Source organism: Cyprinus carpio, chromosome A11 (genome assembly GCF_018340385.1).
Source record: "Cyprinus carpio isolate SPL01 chromosome A11, ASM1834038v1, whole genome shotgun sequence".
Classification (NCBI taxonomy): Eukaryota; Metazoa; Chordata; class Actinopteri; order Cypriniformes; family Cyprinidae; genus Cyprinus; species Cyprinus carpio.
In genome coordinates this window covers 21700214-21719709 of record NC_056582.1, presented here as the reverse complement: position 1 = coordinate 21719709, position 19496 = coordinate 21700214, and the positions used below count along the sequence as shown (strand labels likewise).

The window sequence follows — 19496 nt, the reverse complement described above, 5'->3', positions numbered from 1 at the left end:
ATGACAGAATTCAAGTAATTCTCTATTCAATGGCTCAAATATTTACCACAGTTTACATTTTTAATGTCAACCCCTCTCGATATTAAAATATTGAATGAACGCTTGTGAAATAAACTGCAATATGAGCTTGTGCAATGACTCGTCATACACGTATGGCAAAACAAGTCAAACTTCAAACAGAAATGAAGGACATTTCACTCAAAGGAAAAAAAGTATTAGCTACCATGTTTCTCGCACATATACACACACAATGAAAAATACCATGAACATCTGAAAATACTATTTGATCCAGGCGGAGAAGAGTAAGTCTAAGGCCTGGTTTCACAGTAAGGGCTTAGACTAAGCCAGGTTTAGGCTGTAGTTCAATTAGGACCTTTAAGTATCTTTTATAACCGTTCCTTAGAAAAAAACAAAACAAAAAAAAAACATTACTGCATCTTGAGATAAAACAATGGCACTGATATATTTTAAAATATGTGACCCTGGACCACAAACCAGTCTTAAGTCGCTTGGGTATATTTGAAGCCATAGCCAAAAATACACTGTATGGGTCACAATTATAGACTTTTCTTTTATGCCAAAATATTAAGTAAAGATCATTCCACAATAGTTCCATGAAGATATTTTGTAAATTTCCTACTGTAAATATATCAAAACTTAGTAATATTCATTGCTTATAACTTCATTTGGACAACTTTAAAGGTGATTTTCTCAGTATTTAGATTTTTTTGCACCCTCAGATTCCAGATTTTCAAATAGTTGCACCTCGACCAAAGCTTATTTATTCAGTTTTCAGATGATGTATAAATCTCAAAATTGACACTTAAGACTGGTTTTGTGGTCCAGGGTCACATATGTCAGTGCAAGTTTCTTACAGTTAAAACAGCTCAGGCTTAAGCCTTGTCTGTGAAAGATTTGAGCTTTAGGATCAGTGTGGTTTTTAGGTTTAAAAGAGACCGCAAAAGAGATTTGATTAAACCTCGGTCACACTTTCAACCAGCCAATGTTATGACTGAGGATGATTCACTTCTATTGAATCTGTTTTCTGAAGGACAGACTAATAAATTGGTGTGTTTGTGAATGGATGCATGCATGTTTTAGATGGAGAATCAAAGCTGTTTGCTTCATAATGGTTTTGTTCTGGCGATCTCTTCATGCACACCGCTTTGTTTCGTGTCCTCAGAATATGCTTTGTCTGCGGTTTTTGCCTCGACCTGGATTTGGAGAAAATGACCCATTGTTAGACAGACCTGCAAGAGTACAGGTGAGGTGAAAACATTTTCTTACAGGTTTACAGATGAGATTAATGTTTCTTGTGCATGACTAAACATGATCAAGTTTCGAAATAGAGATAATAATAGAGATGAGTGATGCCAAATCAATGGAATTGAATACCCGGTGGCTGGAATACTGAGCTCTTGTGTCCCGGATCCTTCTGTAGCTGGATCTCCCTCAGTGAGAACACAGATGAGGCTAGAGAGGATAGAAGACAAGTGGGTGATGATCAAAGCAAATGTATTTTCTTGTTTGTTGTTTCATCACGGTGAAAGACAGATGATAAGGCTCGTGTTGAGGTGATGCTGTGTAAGCAGACTCTCTAGAAACTGCGTAAATATTGGGATGAACTCACTGTCAGGTATGGAGTGGATGTTCTCGCCTAGAGTCAGGAAGTAAGAGTGTCTCAGAGACAACTCGGCGGAAATCCTGCGCCTGGTGTCATACTGAACAGAAACAAAACAAAAAGAAAAATGGAGGGAAATTTATATATATAATTAATATATATATATAAACATAAACAATATTAAGATTATGCATAATATTTCAATCTATAGTGACCATAATATATTAAGATTTAATTGTTTTATATATATATATATACACAGGTCCTTCTCAAAAAATTAGCATATTGTGAAAAAGTTCATTATTTTCCATAATGTAATGATAAAAATTTAACTTTCATATATTTTAGATTCATTGCACACCAACTGAAATATTTCAGGTCTTTTATTGTTTTAATACTGATGATTTTGGCATACAGCTCATGAAAACCCAAAATTCCTATCTCAAAAAATTAGCATATTTCATCCGACCAATAAAGAAAAGTGCTTTTTAATACAAAAAAAAGTCAACCTTCAAATAATTATGTTCAGTTACGCACTCAATACTTGGTCGGGAATTTCTTTTGCAGAAATGACTGCTTCAATGCGGCGTGGCATGGAGGCAATCAGCCTGTGGCACTGCTGAGGTGTTATGGAGGCCCAGGATGCTTCGATACTGGCCTTAAGCTCATCCAGAGTGTTGGGTCTTGCGTCTCTCAACTTTCCCTTCACAATATATCCCACAGATTCTCTATGGGGGTTCAGGTCAGGAGAGTTGGCAGGCCAATTGAGCACAGTAATACCATGGTCAGTAAACCATTTACCAGTGGTTTTGGCACTGTGAGCAGGTGCCAGGTCGTGCTGAAAAACGAAATCTTCATCTCCATAAAGCTTTTCAGCAGATGGAAGCATGAAGTGCTCCAAAATCTCCTGATAGCTAGCTGCATTGACCCTCCCCTTGATAAAACACAGTGGACCAACACCAGCAGCTGACATGGCACCCCAGACCATCACTGACTGTGGGTACTTGACACTGGACTTCAGGCATTTTGGCATTTCCTTCTCCCCAGTCTTCCTCCAGACTCTGGCACCTTGATTTCCGAATGACATGCAAAATTTGCTTTCTTCTGAAAAAAGTACTTTGGACCACTGAGCGACAGTCCAGTGCTGCTTCTCTGTGGGGAATGCGGCACCTGTAGCCCATTTCCTGCACACGCCTGTGCACGGTGGCTCTGGATGTTTCTACTCCAGACTCAGTCCACTGCTTCCGCAGGTCCCCCAAGGTCTGGAATCGGTCCTTTCTGCACAATCTTCCTCAGGGTCCGGTCACCTCTTCTCGTTGTGCAGCGTTTTTTGCCACACTTTTTCCTTCCCACAGACTTCCCACTGAGGTGCCTTGATACAGCACTCTGGGAACAGCCTATTCGTTCTGAAATTTCTTTCTGTGTCTTACTCTCTCGCTTGAGGGTGTCAATGATGGCCTTCTGGACAGCAGTCAGGTCGGCAGTCTTACCCATGATTGCGGTTTTGAGTAATGAACCAGGCTGGGAGTTTTTAAAAGCCTCAGGAATCTTTTGCAGGTGTTTAGAGTTAATTAGTTGATTTAGATGATTAGGTTAATAGCTCGTTTAGAGAACCTTTTCATGATATGCTAATTTTTTGAGATAGGAATTTTTTTGGTTTTCATGAGCTGTATGCCAAAATCATCAGTATTAAAACAATAAAAGACCTGAAATATTTCAGTTGGTGTGCAATGAATCTAAAATATATGAAAGTTAATTTTTTATCATTACATTATGGAAAATAATGAACTTTTTCACAATATGCTAATTTTTTGAGAAGGACCTGTATATATTTGTTTAGACACATTATTTATTTTAAATATAAATATGATACATTTCTTATTGTTTTCTAAAAATGTTAACATTGATATCATTATTTTTTTTTTGGTTTCTCAGAAAAGAAAGCCTCCATTTTTAAATTTAACAGTTTTATCAATTTTTAGAAGTGCAGTTAAAGAACATTTTAGTGATGTTCTCAAATTGATAAATCTAAGAAAGAAATAATGAGTTAATGCAGAAAGAAATAATGTAGTTTTTACTTTTTAAATTCTAATGTTATATTTTAGAGTTTAGGTTTGTCTGTAGTGCCAGTTGAGAACAACTGATCTATTGTTACCGAAGATATGATAAATTATATATTATGTATAAAAATCATAATTTATATTAAACACATTACACTAACTTTTTATATTTTTTAAATGCAAATGTTGTAATATAAATTACATAATCTATAGTGACCATAATTAGCCATGTCAAGATTTAATTTACTTTTTATATTATGTAAATGTACTTGTGTGTGTGTGTGTGTGTGTGTGTGTGTGTGTGTGTGTGTGTGTGTGTGTGTATATATATATATATATATATATATATATATATATATATTTTGTTTGTGTGTGTTTTTTTTTTTGTGAATATTTACATGTATATACATTTATATATTTATATTTCTTATATTTTATATTATATATAAATATATTTAATATATAAACATAACATTCTTCTTAAATATATACATGCATGTGTGTGTATTTATATATACATAATAAATATACACAGTATACACACATATATTATGTAAACAAAACTTTTATTTTGGATGTGATTAATCGTGATTAATCATTTTGACAGCCCTATATTATATATATATATATATATATATATATATATATATATATATATATATACATATACATACGTATATATATATTTATACTTTGACTATTATAATATAAATTTCATGTTTTCTCGAAATATTAACACTGATGTCTGTTTTCTCAGAAAAGAAAGACCACTTTAATTTTAATCAACTTTGAATAAAATTGTTTTATCGTATTTTAAAAGTACAGCAGATACTCTGTGCGCATGCGTAAAGCTTCTTTCACTGTTTTGCGCACTAGAGCGCAAGTGCTGCCTGTGTTCTTTCCCGTGGTGTGTGCTCTTCACTAATGACTCGATTTGAGCACAGCTGCCCTGACTTGTTGATCCCTGAGCTATAAAATAGTTTTAAATAATGAAGCACCCATCACCCTGCTGTCATCTCACACAAAGTTATAAAATTGTCTCCGGCGAAGTTTGGCGGTGTTTCAAACGAGCAGAGCGTTCAGAGCGCATTGTGTGAAGCTGACGGCGCGATCAGTCAGCGGGGTTTGATGAGAAACAGGTGCACGGTTCGGACTCATTAAGGCCGCTGTCACCATTAACGAATCGCGCACTCCGCGGTCTTTCATCATAATGACAGGTCAGAGCGCGCTCAAGCTGCGCGTGCCATCAGAACGCACAAAGAGAAGGAGAGAAACGCGTTCACATTTCTGCACACATACCGCATTCTAACACACACAATCTTAGACCTCCCACTGACTGTTCTATTGTGGTTAAATTAAACGAATCATATAACTATTACAAATTGACCCAACCTCTATTTTTAGGCTTTTTACCATCTGATATCCATCAGGGTACATGGTACAATTTGTAGGTGCGGATTTTATTTAGGACATTATTTGGCACAGCACTTTTAATCACATTTACCTAACTGTCATACTGGAGACATTATAGTATATTGAGTTTGTAAATTAAGTATAACATAATAGTTTGCATGTTTTAGCTGGTGTTCCAGTCTGATCAACCAAAAAGTGGCCCAAAACCCAGCTAAAACCAGAAAAAAAGACCAGTCTGATGATGGGTATGTTTTTACTGCAGACTACATCCAGAATGCTATGATCAGCATTGAGTCTCTGGAAGAGTCTTTAGCCTTTGGCAGCCCTCTTTGTTCAGTCATTCCCCAACATAATCTTGAACAATATTCGTCTGAAAGGTCCTTACTCTTGCCTGTACCTGAGTGAAGCGTGCAGGTGTCTGCATTTGTTTACCTGTGTTTTGATAACGCTATAATGCTCCGTGCCTGACACCCCTGCCTGTATCAGACTAATTGGACCTGGAGGAGAGCAGGCAGCGAGGGGAGGCTGACACCGTAATTAGCTTCTGAGCGCACTCCGTCTCAGCAGCGAAACTCTTTAACAAGGGCCTTTTTTCACCCAGGGATTTGTGGGAGCTGAAGACTATTGCAGTTCCATGGCATTAAACAGCACCTCGCTGGCCTCTGCACTTGTGCTGTGTGCTTGTTAGAAATCTCACACATAAATAATATCTGATCTCATGCTAGAGCTTTTTTTTCTTTTTGACTTATACAGATTTTAATTATAATTTATTGATTTTAATTGATTAGTATATGTAACCTTTAATTTATTAGTGTTTGATCTGTTTTTTTTTAATTAGTATTTAATTTCTTAGTTTTGCCACAATGATTATAATTGGACTGTAGAATACTAGATTGTTTTTTGAAGGGTTATTAATTTTGAGATTATTCAGATATTTTATTATTATTAATAATAAATAAATAAAATAATTATTTATGTGATTTTTAATAAATATTTCAGAATTTTCACACCATAATTTATAATGATTAGACTATTATAATACTAGGGGGTTGTGTTGTTAAAACATAAATGTGAATATTTGTGAAATTTAAATTGCGAAACAGCTTTAGATAAATATCATGGCATTTTATATTATTATTAGTAGTAGTAATTTTAATTGGTTAGTAATTTATTTTTTTATTCTTATAATTTTTTATAATTATTATATAATTATTTTATTTCTAATGTTTGACACAATGCATAATGATTAGACAATTAAAATACCAAGGGGATGTGTTAAAAATAAATTTGAATATTAATTTGTGGCCATTCTGATTGCAAAACAATTTGCAGAATTACCAGGGTCGTAAATATTAGTAATAGTATTGTTATTGCTAATAACAATAATAATAATAACAATATTAATACTTATTTTAATAGTTTAAAAAAATCTACAGGTCTGTATTTCACGCTTGAGAATGAAGGCTTTTACATCAATTATTGTATTTTGTAGTGATGAAAGTTAATGTGGTCTCTTATTATGCAGATGTCAACAAAATTGTATGCATAGTTCCATGGACATTATTGTTATCGTCTGTTAACACAGCAGTGTTTTTAACAATAAATAGACACATTATCAGATTTATTGATAGTGACTTACATTTTTCTAAAATAGGCAGTAATATTCCTGTTTCATCCATGCTATGATACCAGAAATATTGTCTTCCTGCTATTCTGCCATATGTCATCCTCTGATGACCTCTTTCATCAGCAGGGCACGTTCTAAACACAGTACCGCCACTGGCTAGGTATGTGTGTGTTTATAGACTATTCTCAGTACAGCTCTGCAGGGCTGTTGTTTTTGACATTTGATACAGACTGGCAAATTCTCATATTGCATAAATCTATTGCCCAATATCTTACAGGCTCCTCCTTAGCATTCCAACAAATGGAAAGTTGTCTACACAGAACAATGCACCTCAGATAATATTTATGTTTTCAGTAAAAATGTACTCTATGCAAATACATTGTATATTGATGCTTACTTTTCACATGTGTTCCTAATTTGAAACATTTAGGAGGGAATAAAACCTAAAAGTGCATGAAAGTGTATCATAGAATTAGTTTTTTCTTAAAAATTGGATATGAGGAGACATTTACATGCAAAATTATTTAATTTATTTGAATACTAGAAGTACACTATGTTTTTCAATATTTATGTTTCAAACTGAGTTTACTTTGTTCACCCCAAAAAAAAAAAAATGCTTAAAATTTATTCACACTCAGGCCATCCAAGATGATCATAAAAACAGATTTGGAGAAAAGTAGCATTGCATCACTTGCTCACCAATGGATCCTCTGCAGTGAATGGGTGCCGTCAGAATGAGAGTCCAAACAGCTGATAAAAACATCACAATAATCCACAAGTAATCCACACCACTCCAGTCCATCAGTTAATGTCTTGTGAAGTGAAAGGCTGTGAGTTTGAAAGAAACTAATCCATCATAAACATGTTTTTTAACTTCAAACCATTGTTTTCGACCAAAGTATGAATCCTCTGTCCATAATATATATTTTTTTCATTGGAACAGTTGTCTTGTCTGAATCAGGAGAGAAATATGCACAGATCAAGCACCACTTACAAGTGAAAACAGTCCACAACAGTTTTAATCAAATGTGTCACTGGGTTTTTATGTGAGAGGACAACATTATGGACTGTATTTTGTCTAGATGCAATGGTTTACAATTAAAACATCGTAACAATGGATTTGTTTCCTACAAGAAGCTTTTTACTTCACAAGATGTTAACTGATGGACTGGAGTGGTGTGGATTACTTGTGGATTATTTTATCAGCTGTTTGGACTCTCATTCTGACGGCACCCATTCACTGCAGAAGATCCATTGGTGAGCAAGACATGTAATGCTAAATTTCACCAAATATGTTCTCATGAAGAAACAAACATCTTGGATGGCCAGAGGATGAGTACATTTTCAGCCAATTTTTTAATTTTTAGGTGACCTATTCCTTTAGAAGTTATGAAATAATGTATATTCAGAACATTGCATTTTGGATACATAACCATTTAATGGCATTTAATTCAGATAATAACCAGAAAAAAATGTGCATACTGTGGGGACTTTTAATTATGAACAAGCCCAAAATACTCATGCTTGTGATGCATTGGCTAAGGCTTCACATTTGTGTTTGCATACTTGCATAAAGTATGTTTCTAGCTCGAATCAGAATAATCCAACTTTTTTTTTCTTCAGATTTTCACTCACCAGCAATAGAGCCGTAAGAAGGTCTATTCCCTCTGTGTCAAGCCTTAAAAAAAAAAAACATGCTTGTGTATTACAGTATTCACCATCTATAATTCATAGCATGCAAAGTCTTCAAAACATGCTTTGTTGTTATTTATTTATAGATACAGGTGTGTTTTTGTTTGTACAGTTTATTTAAAGAAGCCAAAAGCTAGTCCTGTTGCATGCAAGTTAGTTTGTGGTGTTCGTGTGGTACCTGGGCACATGATTAATGAGCGCTTGTGCTCTGTACTGAGGAAACAGGTAGGATTTGAATTCCTCATTAGCTGTGATTCCGGGCCAGCTCTCCTCAGTTGGGGTGCCTGTTTACGGAAAGAAGTGTAAGAATTTTTGAATGTGTCCTACAGTGAGACAATTAGACCTTCATTCTGCCTCAGATGGTACACCCACGACCACCCACAGTCCGTTCACTGACCGCCTGATGCAGATTACATAAAAAATGCCTGATGTTTTTTTGATCTGGCAAGCTCTGATTAGGTTGGCTGGCTTTGCACAGCTTCTGAATCGAATTGCACAGGTTGTCATGTTTACAGCTGGCTGCTGGAACGAGCGCTTATGAGGAGCATGTAATCACTCAATCAGAGAGTTTGCCAGTAAGTCAAGTTGTTTTCTGTGAAACAAGTAGTTTTGGATAAAAAAAAAAAAAAAACAATAACAACAACAACAACAAAACAGAAGCAAAATCTGATTACAAGGCATAAGGTTTTTTTTTTTTATGATTTATATAAGAGCAAAAAGTGACTGTTAAAGACATCTATAGTGTTACAGAGGTTTCCATTTCAAATCAGTATATAAGAATGGTTTTTGAAGGATCATGTGACACTGAACACTGGAGTAATGATGCTGAAAATTCAGCTTTGCATTACAGAAATTAATTGCATTTTAACATATATTGAAATAGAAACCACTTTTTAAAAATTGTTATAGTATTTTGCAATATTACTGTTTTTAATGTATTTTTAATCAAATAAAAGCAGCATTGGTGAGCATAAGAGACTTCTTTTAAATCATTAAAAACCTTTCTGACCAACTTTTGAATGGCAGTGCATAGTTGTTCAACTAGACAAATTGATCTAATTAAAATGAGAAATGTAACATTTAAATATGCAAATATAACCAGATTTTCACATTTGCCTAAGAAACCTCAAAAGGGGGGTTTCATAGTGATTCCATAAGAGAACCATTTCTTTTTAACCTTTCAACAGTTCTGAAAGAAGCTTTTTTTTATAGTGTAAAGTTCATTGTACATTTTAATAATCTGAAAAACCCTAAAAGTTCTTTAAGGAACAGCAGATGCCAATAAAGAACCTTTATTTTAAAGATATTAATTTATACATAATTAAAATGACACAAAATGTCTCTCATACCCATAAGCCGAAATATCAGGTGTAGTTCCTCTTTGACAGTCGATCCAGGAAACATGGGACGGCCTGTGGCCATTTCGTACAGGATACACCCCACGCCCCTAGTCATACAGAGACATCCATCATATTCTTGCTGCATTATGATCATAAAATCTCTTTTAATTTCAGTGCTGTTATTCTATACGTCAGTGCTTTTAAATGAAGCCAGCAGACATCATTTGAATATATCAGATCAGGGCTGTCACACTTGTATTAGATACGGTGTCTATTCTCCTATCACAGTTTGACGTCTGCTTGACTGGAGGGTAGTTTTGGGGAAGCTGCGAGGTGGAGATATGAGAAAGACACATGTGGCTGCTGTCACGATCGGATTGATTAGCCCACTGGACTAATCCTGAGGATTAAACACAACGGCATTTTTATCGAACAGGATGGCTTAGCTTTAAAAAAGCATTTATGTCCGAGTCCGTGTCAGCTATCCAAGGTTGCCTGAGGAGTGCGTGTCAGTGTGTGCATGTGATGTTAAAAGGTTGTGTCAGGAAAGACAGAATTCAATTTTCTAACTTAATGTTTCTTCTGGAAGACTGAGCAACAGTCAAGAGCTCTTTGGCATGATCAAAATCCAGTTTGATGTATTATTCCATAAAGTTCATAAATGGGATTTTTTTTTTTTTTTTTTTTTTTTTTTTTTTTTAACAAAAGGTTAAGTGAACCTAGAGCCGATCCTCCCAATACACAAAATACGCAAGCAGCGTAGGGCCACTGAAACACCAGGGGCCCCCCTTGTTCTCAAAGATGATTTAATTTTAATTTTGTTTTTGAATTTGGCCAGTGATTATGAAAACAAGAATGATTGTTTCTTTTAATGCGGTGCGCTGTCGCCCTTTCTACTTACAAATAAGTAAAATCATGTAATGTGAATGTCGTACAGTCTTGCTCGAGACTAAAGAAACGAGTTGAAAATGTACCGAGCCGCGAAAGAGACACTGTTTCTCAAGCGGTTTCCACGAGTGCGATTCGAGACGGAGTGAAACACGGACAAATGCGTTTCATTCATTCGTTCATAACCACTCATACCCCACTCCACCGCTTCTAATTTAAATAATAACTCTAATTTACAATATGTAAACCAATCTCATACATTTTAACAAAATGAATCTACCTTGTTCCAAAGTTAGCCATATATTTATTTATTTATTTTTTTTTTTTGACCAGTTCAATTTATTCAGTCCATTAAAATTAAAGGCATACCTTATGGAAATATTTAAGTAGATGCAAATATTTAATAATAATGATTTATTTTGAGTGTAGAGAGTTAAATGAATCTAATTTAACCAATTTCTAATTGAAATGGTCAGATTTGTTTATTTAAATGGTTACATTGACTTTAAATGGTTAAATGTGTCTAGAGAGAAAATATGAGTTGTGCTTTGTTTGCAAATGTAACTAATGTCTAATTTAAATGGTTAAAATCTACTGTTTAAATTAAATTAGTATATTTCAGTGATTCAATTTGTCAAATGATTACATTTGTGTTATATAAACAGTTAAATTAGTCTAGTTTAAATGATTAAATTTATCTTATTTAAATGGTTAAATCTGTCTAATTTAAAAGGATATGTTTAACAATTTTTCACATTTGCTGTGATGTTTACTAACCCGAGTCAAAAGAGCTCAGCCTCCAGTATATATCATGATTTATCATTTTAGATCAAGGACTATTTTTGCCTTTTTTATAGTCTGTGAGCATTGTATATGAGTAGTATCAATAGTTTTGCTCGAATCTTTCATAATGTTAACAACACATTGTGGCTGATGGCATACTTTATGGTCAATGTTTTCTAGCAGTGGTTTCCGGGAGAAACATCTTACCACATGTCTATCGGTGTTGAGTACTCCGTGGAACCCAGCAGGACATCAGGAGGTCGATACCACAAGGTCACAACCTCATTCGAATAGGTTTTTGTAGGAACTGATTTTGCTCTGGCCAAACCTAATAAGTACAATTAGACAGATAGTTAAGGCGATGAGCAAACGTTGCTGGGCAACCCAGAATCTGAGCCAAAAGCTGATTAAAAATGTGAGTCACATGGGAGACCGCTGCTGGGTAATGTGCTAAAAAACAAGTCTTTGTACAGCACACCAAAGTAAATGCATCTGTGAATATTTAGGCCTTGTAAGAAAGTCTCACCAAAGTCTGCCAGTTTGAGTTCTCCTTTGTCATTAATGAGCAGATTCTGAGGCTTCAGGTCCCGGTGGAGAATCTTCCTCTTATGACAATATGATAAACCACGAAGAAGCTGGAACGTAAATATCTACAAGGACAGAGAAGTGGATGTTAGCGCTTCTAAACTTAAATTACCAACAAGGACAGCATTTTAAGGCATACGAAATGTAGGCAGCTGCCTTCTAAGATACCTTATTTTCACCTAATTTTAAGGCAACATCACATGTATCCACTGCAGATAACGCATTATGAAATACTTGAATGAAGAACATTCTGCTATATTTTTTAATTCAATAATGACAAGTATATATGAAATTTGTTTAAAGACTTCTTTACCTAGTGTTCACTTTACCGCATATCACTTTTTTTTTTTTTTTTTATGAATACTATTTTATGCCTGACACTGTTTTATACACCTGCATAAAGTGACATGCAAAAAGCTATTAGCTGCTGAATGAGAAAGGTTGATTACTGCTGTTAGTATAGTATTTATCAATCTAATTATTTTATTAATACATTATCATAAAACATATGGGCTATTTCCAAATCATTAAGCGTTTGAAATGTCACTTTGAGATCCATACTTAATTTGTATGTAATTTTCCTTAATAAATGGACTTAATAAATGGAGTTATGTAAACAAACTAATTAGTCAATTATGGCTCCCATTGCTCTAATTTCCACCAATGTTTTCTCTATAGGTAAGAAAAATCACAAAAGAGGTAGCCCCACCCAGCGAAATCTCATTGGTCCAAAATCCTGCTCTTCTGATTAGCTGTGAGGTTTTCGAGCAGTTTTGTGCTTGTAATCGATTAACAAATTAAGAAAGCTGTTGTTATTTAGCAACAGATTAACATGTCACACTCTATCAGAATCAATTGTCATGTCTCGAATTAGGATTCTTCCTTAGAAGGTAGCTGTCTATGTAGACTTTTAATTGGTAAGCTTGTTGATGTTTTTCGCTGTTACCTTCACATTGTGCATGCTCATTAGGTTTCCACAGTTGTCGAGGTACTGCTTCAAGTCATTGTCCTTTAAACACAAAAGATTATGACGTTAAAACAGCTTTCAGAACAGACTGGTCCTGTCACTTTTTGAGGTTGCTTTCATAGTTCAAGAGAAAAATATGTAAAATACCACCTCACCCAATATCACAAAGCATTGTGGGAAATATACAGGCTGCTACTGATTTCATAACATTCAGACGTGGCTTACCAGATACTCAAAGACAAGGGTGAGACATCGGTCCGTATGGATGATGTCATGCAGCGTTACGATGTTGGCGTGCTTCAGGTTCTTCAGCAGTGACACTGGCGCAACACAACAAGAGTATGATAATGAGCACCTACAACAATAACCTCCAGCAGGGTCGGGCAACATTCAGAATGGAAATCTTTTGAAATTCTAATGCAGTTCCTGAATTTTAATCGAGCCAAACAGGATGCAGAATTGTCATTCAAATGAGAAAATGGCTCTAAGTGTTGTTTTCTTCCAATTCATACTGAAAAGGTAAATATTACCATAAACAGCCAATATATTTGCCATTTATGGAAATATATACAATTGATGTATTGTTTTATTTGTTAATTAAATGTGCATTATGTAATCTGTATATTTAAATATTCTACCAGTGTGTATATATGTTTTTATATATTTAAATATTTGAATGCCTAATCAAGTATACTATGAATTTAGCCCTAATCATTTTCTAATACGCTCAAGACACATTTCATATTATTAGTTATCTTCAAAACATTTGAGCTAATTATAATTTTTGTGAAAACAAACAAAAAAAAAATTATTAATAAATAAATTTTTCAGCAATAGGAAGTTTTAAAGAACAGCATTATTTGAAATTCTTTTATAACATTATAAATGGCTTTACTCTTACTTTTGATCGGTCTAATGTGCCCTTGCTGGATTACTAAGAAATAAGCCCTAAAATATTTGCTCTACTTTTAATAAATATATACATTTTAGGTCATTTTAGTTATATATAAATTATTATATATATCATATATTATATATAAATTTTTCTTTAGAGAAAGGGATCCCCGTAACATTAAATCTGAAACGAGTTGATACTTAAATGAAGTCTTTATAGAGCTATAAAAGAATTGCTTTCTGAATTATGCCTAACTCTGACGTCTCGTGGCATGTTTTGTAATGCAGTGCTTCACGGTATGTTCCCTCAGCGGCCACTGGGTGGCAGCCTTGCTTCACGTCAGCGTTTCCGTTAGCAACCCTGCTCACGTACTCCATCTCATTTAGATGGAGTGATTCAGGCTGGGTGAAGAAGACGCCTGTGGCTTGCTAGTTTAGAATGTATACTCTTTGTGACAATCTGGGATTTGAACAACTGGGGAGCTGGAAATCATAGTTGTGTCAGTGAGAGAGGAGGACACCACCTTCCCGTATGGCCGTGCACGGGGCGCCCTCTTCGTGCTCCAGACGAATCTCTTTCAGGGCCACCAGGTTTTCTGTGAGTTTGCTGCGACCCTTGAATACCGTTGCGTATGTGCCCTGTATGACAGACAGGAAGGCAAAAATATGTCAGGAGTGGTACAGAATAGATCAGTGGTTCACAACTGGTTTAACTTGAGGATCCAGATCTTACCTTGGCAACCTAACATACAGTAGCACCAAAATGATGTATTTGAAATCAGAAATGTCTTGAAATCAGACCTTACTAAATACCATAAACTGCATAAGCCCAGCAAGATGCCAAATTAAGAACATGTTTGGTTTTCAGATGTCTCTTGAATTTCAGTGGACTGCCTTAACAAGGTTAACCTCAGAGTTTATCCTTGTTTAGTTTTGTTCATGAAACATCTGTTTTCCATGTCAACATCTGTCTGATTTTCACAAGCTCCTACCAAATGACAGATTCATTTATGATAAAATATTATAGAGATTGACTGGAAACATGGTCACTGATGTCAACAATAAGAGATATAGTTGATAAAAACACATTGTCTATACTATGTGCACAATAATATGTTAAGTTGCATTGTATTTTTGCATTCAACGTTGTTTTTATTCTTGCTTTCCTGAACCATATCAGACCTGCAGTCCACCAGATGAGAACCACTGGACTAGACCAGTATGAAACTTCAGACAAATCTGTAGGGTTGTTGATCTAGTTTCTATTTTGGTAAGAGATTTTTGTCTATAACCACAATGTCAGCTGAGGCGAGCTAGAAATTCAAACCTGCTCTTTAAAGCTGGTGAGCTATTGTTTATGGAAGTCATTTCATATTGAGATTACCCATATATTGGCTGGAGATGAGCATAACTAGAAAAAGTGTTCAAATTTCCAAAAAATAAAGGAACTTTTAAGGTTTTTATGGTACTTTTTAGTACTTTGTTGCAAGTGGATGATAATGAAGAGTGATAGTGGATTAAAGTGTTCCTGTGGCTCAGTGGTAGAGCATTGGGTTAGCAGCGCAAAAGGTTGTAAGTTCAATTCCCAGGGAACACATGTTAGGTAAAAAATGTTAGCCTGAATGCACTGTAAGTCGCTTTGGATAAAAGCATCTGCTAAAATGCATAAAAAAAAAGTTTCTTACTCTATTGAAATATAAAAATTGGATTAAGATCACAAGAAATTTTAATGTTTTTAAAAGTCTCTCATCTCACCAAGGCTGCATTTATTTGATCAAAATACAGTAAAAATAGTAATATTGTGAAATGATATTAGAATTTAAGAGTGTTTTCTATGTGAGTACTGTATATTATAAAAATTATTTTATTGATCCTTTAGAAAATTTTCAAGAGACATTTTGAAAACACTTGTTCTAAATATTTTTGTGGAAATTATTTTAAAAAGTTCCAAAGAACAGCAGAACAGCCTTTTTTTTTTTAGCATAATAAATGTCTTTACTGCCACTTTTGATCAATTTAATGTGTCCTTGCTGGATAAAAGTATTAATTTCTTTAAAAATGAGTTTGCTACAAAGCCTTCGGGTAGATCCATGAACTATATCCCATCATTTACTTACTGTAGCAAGACCAAAGATTCCTCCAAGGTGATTGTCCTCGTAAATCGATAATCCTTGTAAATTAATTTGTATAAAAGTGTCTGCTAAATCACATGCCTATAATAGGTCAAGGTTTGTGATATAACAGATATTTCACTCACAAAAGATACTAAATAGAATTTAGCCATAGCACACTTTTAAAGATTTTATTAATTTCCCTGACTTTTCCAGGCAGAGCTATAAAAGCACCTTTAAACATTAATGAAAACGTTTATTACTGCTGATACCAAGATATTAAACCTACTTTACTGCTATTTGTTTCTTTATTGAGGTCAATTCACTGCAGTCCTTGTCCAGTATTTTTTCCAGTACTTCAGGTTTTTCTCACACAGTCAGTAGATACGGTATTCCTTAGGGTTGTGTGTAGTACACAATTTGCAATATGCATGCTTTGTTGCACTTAATGGAAAACTGACGGGCTAGTCGCTGTACAGCTTTGAGCATATTATAGACTGATGTCTCTTCATGCCAAAAAAAAGCCCATTAAATCAGAATCCACATTCAACACGACTCATATTCACTGTAATTGCCTGCGGGGAATCTCGTAATGAACACATTTGGTTCTTCATTTCGATGGCTGCTGTTTTATGTTTTTAATTTTTGCCTATACCATCTTTTTTTTTTTTCTGACAACATCTTACCTCTCCTAGTTTTCCCAACTTCACATAGGTCTCCAGTTTCCCAAAGCCAATGTCCGACTGGAAAAGAATGGAATACAGTGTGAGCAAAGTGTCTTCAATTTATTGAAATAGACTGTTGACAACATTTATGAATAGTTTTAGGAGCTGTAAACAGTGTGTGGATATCATCATGTAAATAAGCACTATAAGTGAGGCTGTTGTTTGGGTTGCTAGTATTGTTTAATGTGAAGTGGAGCGAGTGAAGGGCATTGTGTAGGAACCACTGAGGTTTTTCTGTTTGTAGCAGAAGGACATGCTGAGTTAGACTAAAAAACATATTCTACGCAAGTATGCGACCAATGCTTTAAAAGCATGTAAGCCTGTTGTAGCATGTTTTACAATGCATTTTGTTTGAAAGCGGCAGCAGAATTATTTTATAGCAATTGACCTTAAAGAGAAAAATGGCTGTAGAAGACGTTTATAATAATGTTTGTTAGCAGTTCTTTTAGTCATGCTGTCAATGCACATTATGTTGTTATCATGTGCAAGTATTTTTTATCAATATTTTTCAGCGCTGCTGAGGCTGTTTTGTAGATGAGTGGCATGCTAAGTAGTAAGTGCACAACTCATTAAAAGTGCACAAACCTGTTGTGCATGTTGTGTATTGCACTATTCACAATAAGTTTGAAAGCAATAGTATAGTTTGACAATAGTTGAACTGCCTATTTGTTTGTTCTAAATATTTGTATGAATAAGATGCATATTGTGCAATTACCATAAATTATATATTTTTTTCTATAATCAACATCATTAAATCAATAATTGTATTTTTCTTATAGCATTTTTATTTTGATTATGTCATTCACTATGCTTCATAGCATTGTAACTCTACCCATCATTAAAGCCATTTTTGTCTTTTTTTTTTTGCATCAAATCAAAGTTAGCCTCATAGCTGGTTGGTTTAGTTTATGCATTATAACTCTTAAACATGGGAAAAATGAATGGGAACAGAGCCGTTGTTAACTGACAAGCTGTGCAAATCCACTTTCATTATCAGCATGGATTTGCGCAGCTTGTCAGTTAACAACGGCTCTGTGTAGTAACAGCTGCTCTATGTAGAATCACGCACCAGATGGAATTTACCACTGATTAGAGAACCGGCTTTACTGACGAGATGCACATTAATTATCTGTGGATATGTGCACTGCACATTTTATATTTAATGTTTTTTATTTAAATTGTAGTTATTCTATTTTAAATGCAGGTTAGCAGTGTTAAGGTTTTGGTTAGTCTGTAGTTATTAGCATTAACATTATGAAATGTCTTTGTTTATATTGCATCAGTAACTGTCTAATCCTGTTTTGTTCCGTTACTAACCAGTGAGGCTCTTCTGGACATGCGGCTGAGCGGTTTGCACGGTGGAGGGTTTTCCATCTGTAACTTCTTCAGAAACTCTGGTGGGAGACGGATGTCCATGGGCAGAGACATCCTCTTAGTTACATCCTGCACACACATCAAAGAGCTGTCAGCTATTAGCGTTCAGCTAGCACACATATGAAAACACAGCGTGTCAAGGTGAATATGACAGCTTTCTCCACCACGCAACACAGCTCTACGCCTATAGGCAGAACCGACTATTCTTACCATGATGAACTCGGCATGACAATGAGAAAACCTGTCACTTTTCTCCAGTATGAAGACTCTCACTCAATAAAGGATCCTGTCGTAATCTCAACAAGCCAAGGCAGGGCAGCACAAATATTGTATCTTATGAAGAGCTGAAGTATATCCAACAATTTTCTCGCATCTAAGAAGCTCTGATGGAGTTTGTTTGTAACTCAATTCATCGCCGCGGTTAGGAGAGGCCCAAAAATAGCACGGCAATGAGAGGGAATCTTATGTGCTCTGAAAAATGACAGCATTCCCTGTGATTCCTCCCGCTCTGCCTTGTGGCTGAGTATGTACGGTCATGCAATAAAACTAGCCAGCGATTCTCAATAAAACCAGGGAATAAAAAGTCCTCCTTTCTCTTCCACGCTCTCCCGTCATGCCTGGGGGAATAAAATAAGGGTGCACTGTGCAGATAAAAGGTTTGTGAGAGCAGAAAAGAAGCCGTTGGATTTGAAAATGGGAGAGGGCATTCATTCCAATTTTCCCCCTCTAGATTCATGGCCACTGAATAAGAAAGCTGACAGCCGAGGCAAAGAGCACTCCGAATGCGGAGTCAGTCTTTTGTGGTGCCGGACTAACTTACAGGTAATACTTCCACTCCATTTAATGATGGACTCCATCTTTCTCATGTGCTTCCAACTGAGGCTCTTCTCTCATACAGATACTAAATCGCATGGATGATTATGGTGGAAGAGAAGTGTAAAAGGCAGCAGCCTCATGCAACCTCTGGTTAGTCTGTTGCTGTCATTTGCCAATCCAATTGGCATGGTTTGTTTTGAACTTGCTTGTTTATATATGCTTGTTTCAGTATATATATATATATATATATATATATATATATATATATATATATATATATATATATATTCACCATGGAAACTACAATTTCTGCTGAAATCCCATAGTAACTAAAACACAATTTGAGAAAATTAGACTTTTATATATATGTATATATGTATATATATATAACATTTCCAAAATTCTTCAAAAGGTTCCTTGAAAAAAAATATGTGTGTGTGTAAAGCATTGCAGTGATCATGACTGAACAGAAGGTAAACTATGATGAATAATTTTACTAATATGCAAAAATACGTAATGTGAATAATTACTTTTTATTTATAACGATTTGCATTGTGAAAATCATTTTAGAAATACAATAGGAATATTAATTTTAAGGAA

At 35.0% G+C, this 19496-nt stretch overlaps 1 protein-coding gene across 1 annotated transcript in view; it reads right to left on the bottom strand.

Moving 5' to 3' along the window:
• Positions 1-787: 787 nt before the first annotated feature.
• The window catches only part of LOC109093478 (cyclin-dependent kinase 18-like), a 57917-nt gene continuing 39208 nt past the window's right edge, over positions 788-19496 (bottom strand). Inside the window, exons 4-16 of the mRNA XM_042766777.1 lie at positions 18024-18149; positions 16668-16724; positions 14395-14509; positions 13202-13296; positions 12956-13018; positions 11951-12074; positions 11632-11752; positions 9763-9860; positions 8592-8697; positions 8357-8399; positions 1631-1721; positions 1396-1473; positions 788-1214 (exon numbers count right to left, since the gene is read on the bottom strand). Of these exons, the coding sequence (XP_042622711.1) occupies positions 1180-1214; positions 1396-1473; positions 1631-1721; positions 8357-8399; positions 8592-8697; positions 9763-9860; positions 11632-11752; positions 11951-12074; positions 12956-13018; positions 13202-13296; positions 14395-14509; positions 16668-16724; positions 18024-18149 (1152 nt within the window). The 3' untranslated portion in view covers positions 788-1179. The remainder of the gene's footprint in view (positions 1215-1395; positions 1474-1630; positions 1722-8356; positions 8400-8591; positions 8698-9762; positions 9861-11631; positions 11753-11950; positions 12075-12955; positions 13019-13201; positions 13297-14394; positions 14510-16667; positions 16725-18023; positions 18150-19496) is intronic.